This window comes from Culicoides brevitarsis, chromosome 3 (assembly GCF_036172545.1).
Source record: "Culicoides brevitarsis isolate CSIRO-B50_1 chromosome 3, AGI_CSIRO_Cbre_v1, whole genome shotgun sequence".
Lineage (NCBI taxonomy): Eukaryota > Metazoa > Arthropoda > Insecta > Diptera > Ceratopogonidae > Culicoides > Culicoides brevitarsis.
In genome coordinates this window covers 24,846,495-24,861,291 of record NC_087087.1, presented here as the reverse complement: position 1 = coordinate 24,861,291, position 14,797 = coordinate 24,846,495, and the positions used below count along the sequence as shown (strand labels likewise).

The 14,797-nt window shown below is 32.0% G+C and overlaps 4 protein-coding genes across 4 annotated transcripts; 1 reads left to right on the top strand and 3 right to left on the bottom strand.

Annotated features, from left to right (window-relative positions):
- Positions 1 to 607: 607 nt before the first annotated feature.
- Positions 608 to 1,422, bottom strand: LOC134835406 (uncharacterized). The gene is made up of 3 exons (XM_063850282.1): positions 1,295 to 1,422; positions 1,116 to 1,242; positions 608 to 1,048 (listed from the first exon to the last, which is right to left on the bottom strand). The coding sequence occupies exons 1-3, from the start codon at positions 1,420 to 1,422 to the stop codon at positions 608 to 610; spliced, it is 696 nt and encodes a 231-aa protein (XP_063706352.1).
- Positions 1,423 to 7,752: 6,330 nt separating this feature from the next.
- On the top strand, positions 7,753 to 9,626 carry LOC134836140 (UDP-glycosyltransferase UGT5-like). The gene is made up of 2 exons (XM_063851372.1): positions 7,753 to 9,027; positions 9,086 to 9,626. Exons 1-2 carry the CDS (start codon positions 7,769 to 7,771, stop codon positions 9,387 to 9,389), a joined length of 1,563 nt encoding a protein of 520 aa, XP_063707442.1. The 5' UTR covers positions 7,753 to 7,768; the 3' UTR covers positions 9,390 to 9,626.
- Positions 9,627 to 9,839: 213 nt separating this feature from the next.
- On the bottom strand, positions 9,840 to 11,366 carry LOC134836141 (thymidylate synthase). Its single transcript, XM_063851373.1, has 2 exons — positions 10,437 to 11,366; positions 9,840 to 10,371 (listed from the first exon to the last, which is right to left on the bottom strand). The coding sequence occupies exons 1-2, from the start codon at positions 11,184 to 11,186 to the stop codon at positions 10,162 to 10,164; spliced, it is 960 nt and encodes a 319-aa protein (XP_063707443.1). The 5' UTR covers positions 11,187 to 11,366; the 3' UTR covers positions 9,840 to 10,161.
- Positions 11,367 to 12,070: 704 nt separating this feature from the next.
- LOC134834347 (UDP-glycosyltransferase UGT5-like) lies at positions 12,071 to 14,377 on the bottom strand. The gene is made up of 2 exons (XM_063848979.1): positions 14,103 to 14,377; positions 12,071 to 13,418 (listed from the first exon to the last, which is right to left on the bottom strand). Exons 1-2 carry the CDS (start codon positions 14,344 to 14,346, stop codon positions 12,115 to 12,117), a joined length of 1,548 nt encoding a protein of 515 aa, XP_063705049.1. The 5' UTR covers positions 14,347 to 14,377; the 3' UTR covers positions 12,071 to 12,114.
- Positions 14,378 to 14,797: the final 420 nt, after the last annotated feature.

Genomic DNA, 14,797 nt, shown 5'->3' with positions numbered 1-14,797 from the left:
ATTTAGTAATATTTTATTATAATTACATCATATATCTTTATAATTAATTATTATCTTAGTTATCATTATATAAACATATATTATTATTAATTGAAAGACATTGTCTTTATAAAAAAAATGTGTAATCCTTTATTAATTTTAATGATTTATATTCAAAGAATAATTAATTAAAAAAATAATTTGAAATCAACATGAAAATTGAAAAAAAAAAAATCAGTAGAAAATAATCGATCAATGTAAAATAATGAAAAAGGAAAAATTTAAGTGTAACTTTTATGTTAAATAAAAATCAATGTCCACTCAGAATTGAAAAGCTGAAAAAAAAGCTGTAGGCTCATCATTATGCATTGTAGCTTAGAAAAATTAGGAAAAAAAAGAATGAAAGTTCAGATTTTATTCTACTGTAAAAAAAAGAACTAAAAATTAAATTAATGATAAAAAAAATGATTGTGGACATAGTATTACAACTTAAAAATTTCGTAATATATTTGCATTGAAATAAATAAATAAAATAAAATAAAAATACATTTTTTTTATTTATTCATAATTATTATTTATTAATTATTTAAGTACTTAACAAAAAAAAATTAAAATTAAAAAAAAATATTTAGGAGTAAAGTTTATTCATCTGTAAATTTATCCAATCCACGTACTTGGAGACATCAACAAAAGCGAAAGTTGCATCAGTTTCTCGTGTTTTAGGCCAAAATCGAGTTAAAAGTCCTGCGATGTGTTCTTTTTTCGAGACTTTCACCGAATTTCTGGATAAATTTGGGATACAAGTGAGCGGTTGGGCACCTAATAAGGGACTTATGGTGTCAGAATAGGACGAAACAGCACAAAAACTTCCATTATTTAAGTATAAATTCGTTTGAAAATCCGATAATTGCAGATTTTTATCACAATTTGTTGTTGGAAAGACTTTTATCGGGGATTGACTAGGAGTGTGACGGAAGTAGCATGATTCGGAATGAGCATTAGAGGATGGTAAGCACATATAATCGCCGTTTGTGATGGTTTTGAGTTCTTTATCCAAGACTAAAAGGGCCTAAAATGTGATTTTTAATTATTTTTCTTTAATTTTTGGCATTTCAAGGTCATTCAAGGTCACTTACGACATCATGTGAATATTGTCCGTCTTCCGGTTTGAAGTTACTATGAACCATCTTTCGAATTAATTTGAAATTTTCTTGTTCAAGTCCTTTGTGTTCGATTTTCACAGCTAAATCCCAAATTGAAGTACTAAAAAAACCAAAAAATATTAAAAATCTTTAAAAAATCAAATAAAACTCACTCATAAACGCATCGGGCTGTCGTCAAAATAACTTTGCTACTCAACATCACGCCACTACAAAGTGGTTCCGTGCCTTTCCGATGCATCACGTACGGAACAAAATCCTTTGCATTGCTTTTTCCGCACATTTCAGCGACTTTTCGCCACGAAAATCGATTCCATTTGGTCGATTCTGCCTCGAAAAACTTATTAAATGACGCTCCGTTCACGGATCTCTTGGCTTTGGTGCAGCAAAAATCAGTGCAACTCGTGAACAAATTGCTGCGAAAAAATTAAAAAGAAATAAATCTGGATTAGAAGAGTAATAAATTGTAAAATGTTGCAGCAAAAGATGCAAGAATGACGGCAACACAATAAAAAAATATAAATTTTTATGACATCACTAATCACTACGCGGTAATTTTTCTCTTTGTTACATGTTTCAACTTCTTGGTGGCAAAGTAATTCAAAAGATCATTGAACACTTCAAGTCAAGTGTGTGTAGAAGGAAGAACGTGGATGACCCATCGAGAATAAAAATAACAACAAAAACAGAGAAAAAAAAAGTAAATATCAAAAAAATATAAAAATTTAATAACGAACGAAGATATGAAGAAACGTTAGAATTGTTAAACACACAGACGCGATACTCGCGCAAAATTAACCTTTTTGGCTTTTGTTTATTAATTCCTGTCGTATTTAGGTTCAGTATTAAATCATCACCTTTATAAAGATGTAGCAAAAATACGCGCAAAAATCGGTCATAAGTATCATTTAGATATAAAACATAAAGATGATTTTTTTTTATCATAAGGATGTTCATTAATTGAGTGAAACTTAAATTCAAAATTGAAAAAAAAAATTAAAAATTATTTTTAAAAAATATTTTTAATTTAATTTTTAAAAAATATTTCTGAAGCTTTGCAAAAAAAAATAAAACAAAAATAAGCTACTAAAAATCACATATTGAAATCTTCAGTAATTGAAAATTTTTCCTTAAAAAATTAATTTTTAAAAATTTAATTTTTTTATGAAAAAAATTTAAAAATTAAAATTAAAAAATAATTAATTTTGAGCAAAAATAGCTTAATTTTTTTTTTTAATTTTTCCTTAAAAAATTAATTTTTAAAAATATAATTTTTTTATGAAAAAAAATTAAAATTCATTTAAAAATTAAATTAGAAAATAATAATTAATTAATTGAGCAAAAATAGCTTAATTTTTTTTAAATTAATTTTTAAAAAATTAATTTTTAAAAATATAAATTTTTTTATGAAAAAAAATTAAAATTCATTTAAAAATTAAATTAAAAAAAATAATTAATTAATAAGCAAATAACTAATATTTTTGTAACAAAAAATTAATTCTTTAGGAAATTTTTATATTTTTTTTTATTTAAATTTTATAAATAAAAATTTGTCAAAAATGTTGACTCAAAATTAAAAAGAACTAAAGTAACAAAAAAAAAATTAAAAATTAAAAATTCATGATTTTTAATAAATTTAGAAAAATAACCAAAAATAAAAAAAAATAATTTTATATTTTATTTAAATTTTTTTATTTATTTTTTTATTCAAAAAATATTTTGAAAGCGCTTTCAAAAAATCAAAAATAATTCTAGTGGAATTCTAAACTAAATTTTTAAAATTTGTCTATTTAAAAAAAAATTATCTATTTTTTTTGATGACCAGGAAGAATTTTTAAATAACGAAAACGAAAGTAAAGTATTAATTTTTTAATTAAATTTTAATTTTTAAATTAAACCGATTTTTTTTTATCTCATTTTCGTTTATTTAATTTTAGAAACCTGAGAGAATTTTTTCAAATTTTCATGCTTAAACGCCAAAAATTTAGGTTTAATATAAATTTAAAAAAATTAAAAATTATTATCATTCATTAATTTTTAATGAAACTCTTATGAGTCCCCTTAACACTTTTTCATTATCTTCTTTTGTATTTATAAATTAATACGAAACATGTTTGTATTGAATCCCATCGGGATAATAAATTTTTATGTCGAAGAATTTGCCGAAGAAGTTCCTCTTGCTTTGCGAGACTTTTTGATAAACAAATTTTTAAGTCTCAAAAGTATTTTTCTCATCTTCCTTTGTAAGATTTTATGCATAACAATTTTTTCCCACGCCCAACTAGAATTTAAAAGGAATTAAAAAGAGACAATTGATTGATGCCACAATCCCTTTTGAATCATCAATTAACCATCTTCGTCGCGTCACTAAATGATTGTTATTAAAAGTGCATAACAATCATAAAACTCCACTTACTTACTTAGCAATTCATTAATCAACCTTCCTACTTTGCACACTCACACGGTTATCAAGATAAAAACAAATGAAGATTCACTCACCGTCTGTAGCTCGGTGTGATTTCATTCGACACTGCGGTGCACGGATTATTTTTGCAGGAACAATTTTTCGTGTTGATATAGACGGATTGCGATTGTGCATTGAACGAAGGCTGCATAATTCACGACGATAGAAAAAAAAAATGATTGACACAAAATTCTTCCGAATTAACAACTTTAAATCTTACCAATGCATTTTCGTGCTTAAAAAGTTCTCCGAGCAACAAAAGACGCAATTTTGTCATTTTTACTTTGTTATAATCCAATTTCTCGTTAAAATCGACCTTTTCGTAGAAACTGTTGGCACTTTGTGACGGTTCTGAATTCGAAGCCGTTACGCAGAAAATTAGCATGATTAGCACGGAATTGCATCGCAGGATGATCGTCATGATTGGAATGCAGAACACAAACTAAAACTTGTTGAAAGTGAAATCGCTCACGAGACGAAGGAATTTCTTCTATTAATTTTTTTTTTTGCAATTTTGATCCGAATTCCACGACTGTCGATTTCAAACTGATGTTAGAGTGACTTCTCGTTCCTCGGACGTTCTCTTCTTAAGTGAAACAACATCGACAACGACGACGAGACATGTAGTACAACGCGTGAATACGAGAAACAAAAAAAAAGAAGAAAAAATTGATGTACGCGACACAAAACAGCAACAACAACAGCAGCGATCGTTCGGAAATGTATGTTAAACTTATGGACATGTAAGTATGGTGATGATGAAGAAGAAGAGTAGAATTGCCATAGCATAGTTCCAATCCATCTAGTTACTTACTTACTTACTGACTAGCTTTACACTTGTTTCTTCCATTTCATTTTCGTGTCGTGTTTGTACTACATGAAGATTGATAATAGAGATTCTTTTTTTGTTTTGTTTTCTTTTTTTTTTCCTCAACTTTTATTTATAACTATTTATTATTATCGTGTGTATCGTCGTGGTGGATGCTCTTTGTGTGCTACTACAACTATGATTTGTCATTAATTTTTACACATCGACTCAAATGTGTCTTCTTTTGAGGATGGGAATGTATAGGAAGGACATTGACTTTGTCAGCAAATTAAATTCTTTCGTGGATTTATTGATGAGTTGCAGAATCAATTTTGTGAGATAAGTAATTTTTATCAGAATTATGTGTCATCCTAGTCATTATCAGCACTTTATTTATTAGCGTTATAGGTCTTTAATAGCTGCAAGAAAAAAATACAGAAGTTTCGTTTATTGTTTAAATGGTATTTTAAACGATTTGGTGTCTCTTAACCGTGATCAGCTGCAATATTTGAGCTTTTTGTAATCCTTACGTTCTTAAGTTCTTAAGCAAGTATGACGAATTCATTACATCATCTCAAGTTCTGTCATAGCTTGAAAGATAAAGAAGATGCTTCTCTATCATCTGTTGATTCTGACTTTGGCTTTTGATGTTATCGTGTTATTAGTTCACTGACGAGGTCAACTGCTCTCAACTCTATATGTGAAATTATTTGCATTATACGGAATGAAGTTTTTCCATAATATGTGATTAAGACGTCATCATACATAAAACACTAAGCGAATCTTCAAAGCTTCAAATGGGAAAATGAAAAATTTCAAAATCATGGTTATTGTTTTTGAAGCAGCTAAGCCTGGGACTAGGCTAGAATTTGCGGGCAAATTAATCTTATGGTCTTTCGCATCCCTTTGGTTGATTAAAAATTTGTCTCGCCTTTTGTGTGATAATGTTGTGGTTCTTGATATCAGGTCCATCTTGCGATGATTTGGGCAGGTATACTTTTAAACGTTCACATTTATTGCACTTTTCACGTAATTCAAAGCGTTTCTTTTAAATTCTTGAATACTATCTCAGTCTGTTTTATATTGTTTCGACATTTCATTAAAAAGTCTGACACCGTTGTACCACACTGAATGTTGTTCATTGAACGAAATTTCTTGTCTTGGTCTTTTTCTCAATACTCACAGCCAAGTAATTCGGAAGTTGATTTTTTGTTGCCTTAAAAATTAGTATCAAAACATTAAACGATATACGTTGATAGACGTATATAGTTGGTAATATTTGACAAACAGTGCTTTCTCCAACTGGGCTGCAACCATTCATTTGTATAATGTCAGTTTTGTTTCTTGTGGAAATTTTTTTCTATTTTCATTTAGAAAACCAACCATTTTTGACATCTTTTGTTTAACATGTTGTGCATTTTTCTTTAAATTAAGTTTGTCATCAATTATCACACCAAGATATTTTTTTCGTTAAGTTTCTGTATCCAGATTTCAATTTCACAAGTATTGTACTTACCTGTTTTCTTTGGTTTTGAGGTTCCTTGGCTCTGAGGATATTTAAAAAAAATCGTTAGTTTCGTTAATTAGCTCCAAGTGAAGGTCCAAAGACCTATTGTGATCTTACGAACTACACCTATCTAAATCAGTTAGTCCGATTTTTGTAAGAACTTGTAGATTTTTCTAAGCCGATATCCTCCAAATTCTGGATCCAAGAAGTAACCCTTTGTTATCTTTATGAAAACCGGTCAATAGATATTTGCCTTTCTTACTAATTTTATTGTCATATCGTCGCATCTGAAATTGAGAGTTTTATCGTTAGTCATCGATTTCTCTGATGAGTTTATTAGTAAACAATAATCTCGTGATAAATTTCTCTTCTTCTATACAAATGACTCAGTTTGGATTCACTTTCGAATGATTAAATTTAAAATGAAACTGATTAAAAGTGTTTGAGTTACTATTCATGATGTCTTAATGAATAACAATCTCTCATTAAACATTGCTAAAAAAATCCGCTATTATCACAATCTCTAAACATCTCCGACGACTTTTAAACTAAATATTAAAATTCACCATCCATCCATCGGAACATAAATGGTAAGTGATCATGTGCACTAGAAGAAATACTTAGTTGTCTTCTTGTACCATAGAAGAGAATCATAAGCGAAAAGAAGAAGTGTACAAAAAAACCGGTCAATTATTATCATTATCGAGCCATGTTGTACGACGAAATTTATTTTGATGAAACACATCCGATTACGCAAAAAAAAAGTGTAATTGAATTGGAAGAGTAAGTACAAGCCAAAAAAAAAAACGAAAATTGTGTAACTGTTTCAGAATATTTTGATGGTAAAAAAATTGATCGCAAGAATAAATAACAGAATAAAAATAATAAGTAACAACGCGGTCAGTGAGTGTGAATCAAACAGATTTGCCGGAGGCGAATGAAACTTGTCAAGTATGCTTTTGATCATTACACGGACAGACGATTTTTGGTGCTTTACTTTTGTAATTGGGCGAGAGTCGCTTGAAAAAGAATGTTCGCAAAAACATCCAAACAACAAAAAAGGAAGAGAAAGAAAAGAAAGATGAACTATTACAAAAGGTGAAGAAGAATGAAACAGAACGTATCGGAACGCATTGATCAATTACTTGGCGAAAAAAATGTCGATCAAAAAATGTGTTAAAAACAAAAGAATCTGTCAAGTGAAAGAAAGAAATCTGCCAATTCATGTGAAGAGCGAACGAACAACGGTTTGTCGTGTAGGTGAGATGACAACTGATTTTTTTTTTGAATTGAATACAAGAGAAATGTTTCAATCAATCAAAGAGTGTATTGACAATTGGAATTCTTCTTATCTGGAGCAATGTCACGGATCAAAGTCTTCATGTGGGAGATTTTTGGTGTTCATCTTGAACATTCTCAAATTTTATAAAATATTCATCTAATGGGTAAGTTAGGGCTTCTAAGGGCTTGCAATGAGATTTTAGAAGGAGGTATTGTAAACTGGGTCAAAAATGATGTCTTAGCTTTTAACCTGTCATCCCAAATCGGTACCTTTTAATTAACCAAGAAGGTTCAAAATGGCTTCAAAGAGTTCTAAGTAAATTCTAAGCACGATTAAAGTCAGTAAAATCGAGTCTCGACTTCTCACGGAATTTCCTTGTTTCACACTTTTTAGTTCGCTTCAAATTAAAAATTTATTCATTTGAAATTCAAAACTTACCTTAAGAGTTTGAAGATCTTTTGCTTATCGATAAGTGAATCGAATCTTATCTCTAACGCGATATGCCATATCAATTCAAGGGTTCACTTCACATCCAGTTGGCTTCTAATTTCATTGATAGACAGTCACAATGAAGTTCCTTCTGTTATTCGCTTTTTTAGCGATTTCTACTTCCTGCATTGATGGAGCTCGCATACTTTGTTACTTACAATCTCCTGGAAAATCTCACGTTCTTCTTGCCTTGCCAATATGTGAAGAGCTCGCTGCTAGAGGTCATCAAGTTCTAACCTTAACGAATTACAAATTTGGCAAGGACACTGCCAACTTTACGAATGTTGTTGTACCTGTTGACAGCTTCAGTGATGAATTGAAGGAACTAATGGCATCTGGACAATTTTCCTTTAAATTTATGAAAATAGCTTCACAATATTTTCGAAAAACTGCAATTGATACGTTGGAGTCTGAGTTAGTGCGGGAAATGATGAAAAGTGCCAAATTTGATTTGATCATATTTCTCAGCGTGATGTTGAATGATGTTCAATTAGGATTAGCGGATCATTTTAAGGTGCCATATGTGGCTTTGTCACCCATGGGAAATATGTTGTTGAATCGACAACATGTTGGATCGCATTCACTTCCAGCAACAGTTTCTTCTCAAATGCTGGGTATCAACGGAACTATGAACTTTTGGCAACGTGTGAAAAATTTCCTGATGAATATTTATGAATACATCATGGCTTTCATCATAAATTACATGAACCAAGCAGATTATGAGAAATTTTGGCCATCCGACAGATATCGTTCTTATGACGAAATGAAGAGAAACATCTCCTTGATCTTTCTCAATGGACATCATTCTGATTCAGGCGTCATTCGTCCTCTTTTACCCACCGAAATTGAAGTTGGCGGGATTCAAATCAAGACGAAGCCAACTCCATTAACAGGTGATTTGAAAAAGTTCCTGGATGAAGCTACAGAGGGCGCTATTTTATGGACTTTCGGATCAAACGTTGAAGTTTCAGGAGTTGAACCAGAAAAAATCGACATCATGTTAAAAGTTCTTTCCAAATTAAAGCATCGAATTGTTCTCAAATGGGAAATTGACGACAAATCTCGTCTCCCTAAGAACGTATTTGCTCAAAAATGGCTGCCACAAGACTCAATTTTAGCACATCCAAATGTCAAATTGTTCATTGGACATGGGGGCGCTGGAGGATTAGGCGAAGCAAAGTATCATCAAGTCCCATTATTGGCAAGTCCATTTTTTGCTGATCAAATGAGAAATTCTGAAAAAATTGAAGAAGATGGATGGGGACGAGCTTTTAAGGTTTCTGAAGTTACAGAAGAAAGTTTTACGGAAATGGTTAACGACATGTTGACGAATCAAAAGTAAGTTTTTGAAAAATTAAAAACAGTTTGCTTGAAGCTAACTTGAAATTTTCATCAGATATCGTGAAACAGTGAAAGCCTTATCCGACAAATACCGCGATCGGGTATCATCAGCATTAGACACTGCCGTTTTTTGGGTGGAATATGTCTTGAAACATCATGGAGCGCCACATTTGCAATACTCTGGAAAGGATTTGAACTTTTTCCAAAGACATTCTTTCGATGTTTTAGCATTTTTTGCCGCCATTTTGTGGATTTCTTGGAAACTCTTGAAATTTTCTGTCAAATTTTGCTGTTCAAAGTGCTGCAAAAGTAAAACTCAAACATCGAAAAAACTGAAAAACAAGAAAAAACAAAATTAAAGAGAATTAAGCGCCAATTAGTTGGAATTGCATGTAATTCGGTAATTATTATCAGCTGATTAATGAATGAGAGATAAGAATTTTTTAGAAAATCTTATCTCAAAAAGTAAACAAATAGTAAAATCTATTGAGTATTCTTGATATTTCCTGATTGCCAAAGTTCAGGAGTCAACAAATTTAGATTAATTTACGACTTTAAAATTTATCAGTGCATTAAAAAGTAAATTTCCATAGAAATTTGCACTTATTATCAACTTTTCATGAAAAAATTCAAGGATTAGCGTACCTCAGGTCAGTTTTCTTCTGACAAGTTCATTGACAGATCCGGAAGTGGAAATATAAAAAAAAGGTAAAAATGTTTTGTTTATAATTTCTTGGGTTGAGGCCATAAAATAGTTTTGACAGCTAAAATTCATAATAAATGTCAAAATTTTATTGAAATTTTAATTTTTAAAGTAATTTTATGCTAAAAATAATACAAATTAACATTTATTTTAACATATTTATTTAAATTTTTTTCAGCGTTTTGACCAAATTTTAAGTTTTAAATACTAAAAATTTCCATTTTTAAAGTAATTTAAACCTAAAAATTTTAAAAATTAAAATTTTGTAAAATTTTGACATTTTTTTAATAAATTTTTTCTGTCAAAACTTTTTTCGGGCCAAAATACTCGATTATTTGTATTGAATCTAAGCTCTAAATGCGATGAAACCTGTTCTTAAATACTATTTAAATGTGGAATACAATGTGATGCTTTGAAGGAACTTCTGCTCAAACAGCCATTTCCATGTTAATCTTTGGATAAGGTTGATAATTTTCGATTTCAAAGTCCTCGAATTTAAAATCATCGATATTGGTGACCTTTCGTTTAATTTTTAGCGTTGGGAATGGTCTTGGTTCACGTGCGAGTTGCTCTTTCAATGGCTCAACGTGATTCAAATAGACATGGGTGTCGCCTGTTGTATGAATGAAGTCTCCAGGCTGAAACGAAAAAACTTTAAATTTCCTATTTTTCGAAAAAAAAAAAAAAAAAAAAGATTTCTTACCTTCAATCCACAAATATGAGCAATCATGTAGGTCAAAAGTGCATAACTGGCAATATTGAAAGGCACTCCGAGTCCCATATCAGCTGATCTTTGGTACAACATGCACGAAAGCTCGCCATTAGCGACATAGAACTGCACGAGACAATGACATGGGGGCAGTGCCATTTTCGGGATATCGATGGCATTCCAGGCACTCATGATGATACGACGATCGCAGGGACGCGTTTTAATCGTATTGATAACTTCTTCCAGCTGATCGATGCCTTGTCCGGTGTAATCGTCGTGGCATGTTTTGTATTCGGCGCCAAAGTGTCGCCATTGGAATCCGTAAACGGGACCCAAATCTCCTTCTTCGCGATCCGTGAATCCCATTCCGTCCAAAAATTCGCGCGTGCTGTTTCCGTCCCAAATGTGGATATTTTTGTCCTGCAATTCTTTGGCATTTGTCGAGCCACGAATGAACCACAAGAGCTCCTCAGCAACGGCACGCCAGAAAACTCGTTTCGTTGTCAAAAGTGGGAAACTTTCGCGCAAATTGAAACGCATTTGGGCACCAAAAATCGACAAAGTTCCGACTCCGGTACGATCGCCGCGTCTTACTCCCTTTGCGATGATGTGACGAATCAAATCCAAATATTGCTTCTCGTCATGTTCCTTTTTTTCTTCATGTCCATTCTGCTCGGGATGCCCATTCAAAATTCCATTAACTTTTAGTGGAGAAACTCCGTTTCCATTTAAAACTTCGGTCATTGTTTAATTTTAATTTTTTTTCACAAATTTTTAATATTTTTACGAAAACTAACTTGTCACAAGAACGTCGGAAAGTCAATTAATGATCAAGTTGCACTTTCTCGCTATTTATTTACTTTTTAATCGTGATATGAGGTGATTTTTTTGCGATTCAGAATCGACTTTGTTTAGAAATGAGATCTAACAGATGGTTTTTGGAGGGAAATGAAGACACTCAAACAACTCAATGAGTGGCGTCCCAGCTTACAAAAAATTGTTGAATTAGAGAAACTGATAACAGATGGCGCTTTTACTGGATTTTGATTGGTTTTTCATTGACCAATCAAAGAAAGAGGTTTAAAATATTTTTACTGAGGTTTGTCGTTTTTTTTTTTGTATTTCAAAATATTTTTTTTTATTTATACAGGAGCTGCAAGTGATTCAGAACAGAGCATTAAGATTGAAAACGATATGAACCAAAAATAGCAAGGTAAGGCTAATATAACTACCTAAAATGTTTCAGGTTTCCTGCTGTTTTTCGAGATTTTAAGATCGAGTATCTAAAATGTAAGAAAATACTCAAATTTACCTAAATTTATTTGAAAAATATCAAAAATCTATTAAAATCAGTTGAAAATTCGATATTTGCACAGGTTTTCAAATGTTCAGTAAAAATGATCAATTTTGTAAAGAAAAATATTCATGAGCAGGATGAAAAATAAACTTGACAAAGACACAAAGCTGCTACTTTACAAGACCTTGCTGCAACCACACATCGACTATTGCTGTAGCATTTTGTTCCTTTCAACCAATGAGACACTGAAAAAGCTGCAAATACTCAAAATATCTAATATCATCCTGGAAGGATGGACCAAGATAACAAATAACAATAACAACAGCTTTGTCTTTAAATTTATTTAAAAAAGTACTTCAATCACATCAAGTCTGGTTACTCAGTCTTACTTTTTCCCGTTTTTCGGCGACAACAAATACATTTTACTAATTTGTACGGCAAATAAAGCACCAAAAACACAACAAACGCCATCAATCCATAAACATCCAAATTGTAGTATTGCAAATTGTTCAACTTTAACGCTGATGATTGCATAAATTTAGCACCTTTGTGTCGCACCACATACTCTATCCAGTAAATTGCTGTTTGAAGAGCATTCGATGGTCGATCTCTAAATCTCCTAGCAACTTCTTTACTTTTAATTTGATACCTATCAGTTGCGAGCATTTCGTCCAACATTTCCTTGAAGGAAGTTTCAGTTAAATTTGTATATTCCAGCAAAAGTCCCAATCCGGTATGACGAAAACTGACCATGTTGGTTTTTTGGTCGGCAAACATTGGAATTCCCATTAATGGGACTCCGTGATAAACGGCTTCTGTAGTTCCGAGAAGCCCACCGTGCGTGATGAAAAGTTTGACATTTTTATGAGCGAGAATTTCATTTTGTGGCAACCATGTTGAAGTGTAAAATTTTGTAGGATCAACTGTTTTGCCGGATTCATGATCCCATTTCCATACGACTTTTTCCTTGATGGAACTGAGACCTTTGATAATAGCATCACGTTTTTCTGGTAGCATTGCATTCGGACTAATAGTACTTCCCATACAGAAATAAACGACACCTTCATCGCTGGAATCAAGGAACTTTTGAAGATCTTCAGGTAAAGGTTTGAGCTTTTCATCAATGTGAATTCCTCCAACTTCAACAACGTTACTCATGAACGGTTTCGGACCATTCAAACTAATGTGACTGTTGGTTAAAACCATGGAAACAGCAGTTCTCCGTAATTCGTCCAATGTTGGCTTTGGATCTGGGAAATTCTCTTGATAACACTTTTCATTCGCTGGATCAAAATAAACTTTCATCATGACATCGAAATACAAATTTCCGATTGTATTAATGAGACGTTCTTTGAAACTCATTTCTTCGGGCAAACCAAGCATCAAGTTTGGCACAAAGGAGTTTGGGCTATTGGATCCCGTGTAATATGTGACAAATGCACTTAAACCTAATGTGGAGACGCCAATCACTGGAACTTTGAGATGATGTGCCAGACCAAGAATAGCTTCGTTAATGAACAGTTCGTACAACATAACATCAAATTTTTTGCCGGATTTCATCAATTTTTGAACAGCAGGATCTTTTAAAGTTGCTTCGTTAACATCCATACCCCATTTGAGGAACTTGAAGAACATTGAAGGGTCAATGGATTCTGTCTTGGAAACAGCATTTGCGTAATCTGCAAAAAAGGTATGTTTAAATTATTTAATCATAATATTTCTTTCAGATAGCTATTATAGAGCAGATCCGTCAAGTGTCAAGTTGTAAGTTCGTCCATGATGTCCTCAATGATAAAATAAATTCTAGTCATATGTGCAACGCATTTGAATTACGTCCTACGACCTAAGAAGACAATGTCCTTTTGTAGAGAAGAGAGCTAAGACTAATTTTTGAGACAAACTCTACTTTGAACCGTTGCATCAGCATCTTTAATTCAACCTTTGATATGAGTGATATTGATTTACCAACGAAGAAATTAACCTTACAGGTGAGAGAGAAATTTTAAACTGAATGGGCCCGATCTGAATGGATCTGAGGGAGTACTGTGATATTGTCAATGTCAACTTGGCTAAATGGCGGATGACCAGCAAAATTTAAATGATAGCGAAAAAATGAGGTTTTTATGCTTTGAGCTTTTTCCTCCAACTACAATGTTTTTATCTTTAATTGATGAAATAAATAAATTAACATTAGCAAAAGCTCTACAAAAAGCACGGTTAACAAAGCCGAAACCAGATAAATTTTCCGCCATCAGAACTCCAGCTGGCATTATATAACTCTCCATGATATACTGATACAACTTAACTTATCAAAGCTTAGTCTAGTCATATCTAATCTAATCTCTTCTAAACTATTATCTCACCTATGAAGGACTGATCAGGAATCGTTGTCGTAATCTCGTGATACGTCTTCGGCGGATTCTTTATCTTAAAAGGACAGATAACGGTAACATCATGTCCTGCTAGTGCCAATTCCTTCAACAAATGTTTTCCAACGATAAAATGAGACTTCATCTGTGTTGGAAAGACAGCGAGAATATTTGCCGCATCACCATGATGAAACACAAAAAAGCTTAAAAATATGGTAATTATAGTTAAACGCGCCATGTCGTCGAGTAACGAGAAACGTGTAACTAGACGAACGATCAATGAACGACTGACTTAAAATCTCAATAATGATAATGCCGCATAGACAACTCGTTTCGGCGTATATTATTATTTATCAGAGATACACATATGGGAGACACCGAACATTCCATTCATTAATTCATTTATACAACCAAAACAACAAAATACAGCTGATTCGAAGGTCATTCCAATTAATCAAAGTGTCTGTGTTTTCAGTGACGAAAAAAGATTCAAGTCATCATCGAGTCTGTAGTAAACAAGAGTTATCTCGTGTGACCGACATTCAAGTTACAGAAAGACGAAAGAACAATATTGATCGAATGTGATAATACTCAGAAATGGCCATTATCATCATCACCATTAAAAAGCAAATATTGCCATGATAATGCACAAAAACGCACGAGTGCAGATAATGACTGAATTTTTTACT

Bases quoted from the DNA above. Each gene is read 5' to 3' on its own strand.
- LOC134836141 (XM_063851373.1), bottom strand. From the start codon at position 11,186: ATGACCGAAGTTTTAAATGGAAACGGAGTTTCTCCACTAAAAGTTAAT. The intron at 10,372-10,436 runs GTAAGAAATCTT...TTTTCGTTTCAG, and splicing joins CTCATATTTGTGGATTGAAG to CCTGGAGACTTCATTCATAC.
- LOC134834347 (XM_063848979.1), bottom strand. From the start codon at position 14,346: ATGGCGCGTTTAACTATAATTACCATATTTTTAAGCTTTTTTGTGTTT. The intron at 13,419-14,102 runs GTGAGATAATAG...CCTTTTTTGCAG, and splicing joins TCCTGATCAGTCCTTCATAG to ATTACGCAAATGCTGTTTCC.
- LOC134836140 (XM_063851372.1), top strand. From the start codon at position 7,769: ATGAAGTTCCTTCTGTTATTCGCTTTTTTAGCGATTTCTACTTCCTGC. The intron at 9,028-9,085 runs GTAAGTTTTTGA...AATTTTCATCAG, and splicing joins GACATGTTGACGAATCAAAA to ATATCGTGAAACAGTGAAAG.
- LOC134835406 (XM_063850282.1), bottom strand. From the start codon at position 1,422: ATGTGCGGAAAAAGCAATGCAAAGGATTTTGTTCCGTACGTGATGCAT. The intron at 1,243-1,294 runs GTGAGTTTTATT...TGGTTTTTTTAG, and splicing joins ACAGCCCGATGCGTTTATGA to TACTTCAATTTGGGATTTAG. The intron at 1,049-1,115 runs GTAAGTGACCTT...ATCACATTTTAG, and splicing joins GACAATATTCACATGATGTC to GCCCTTTTAGTCTTGGATAA.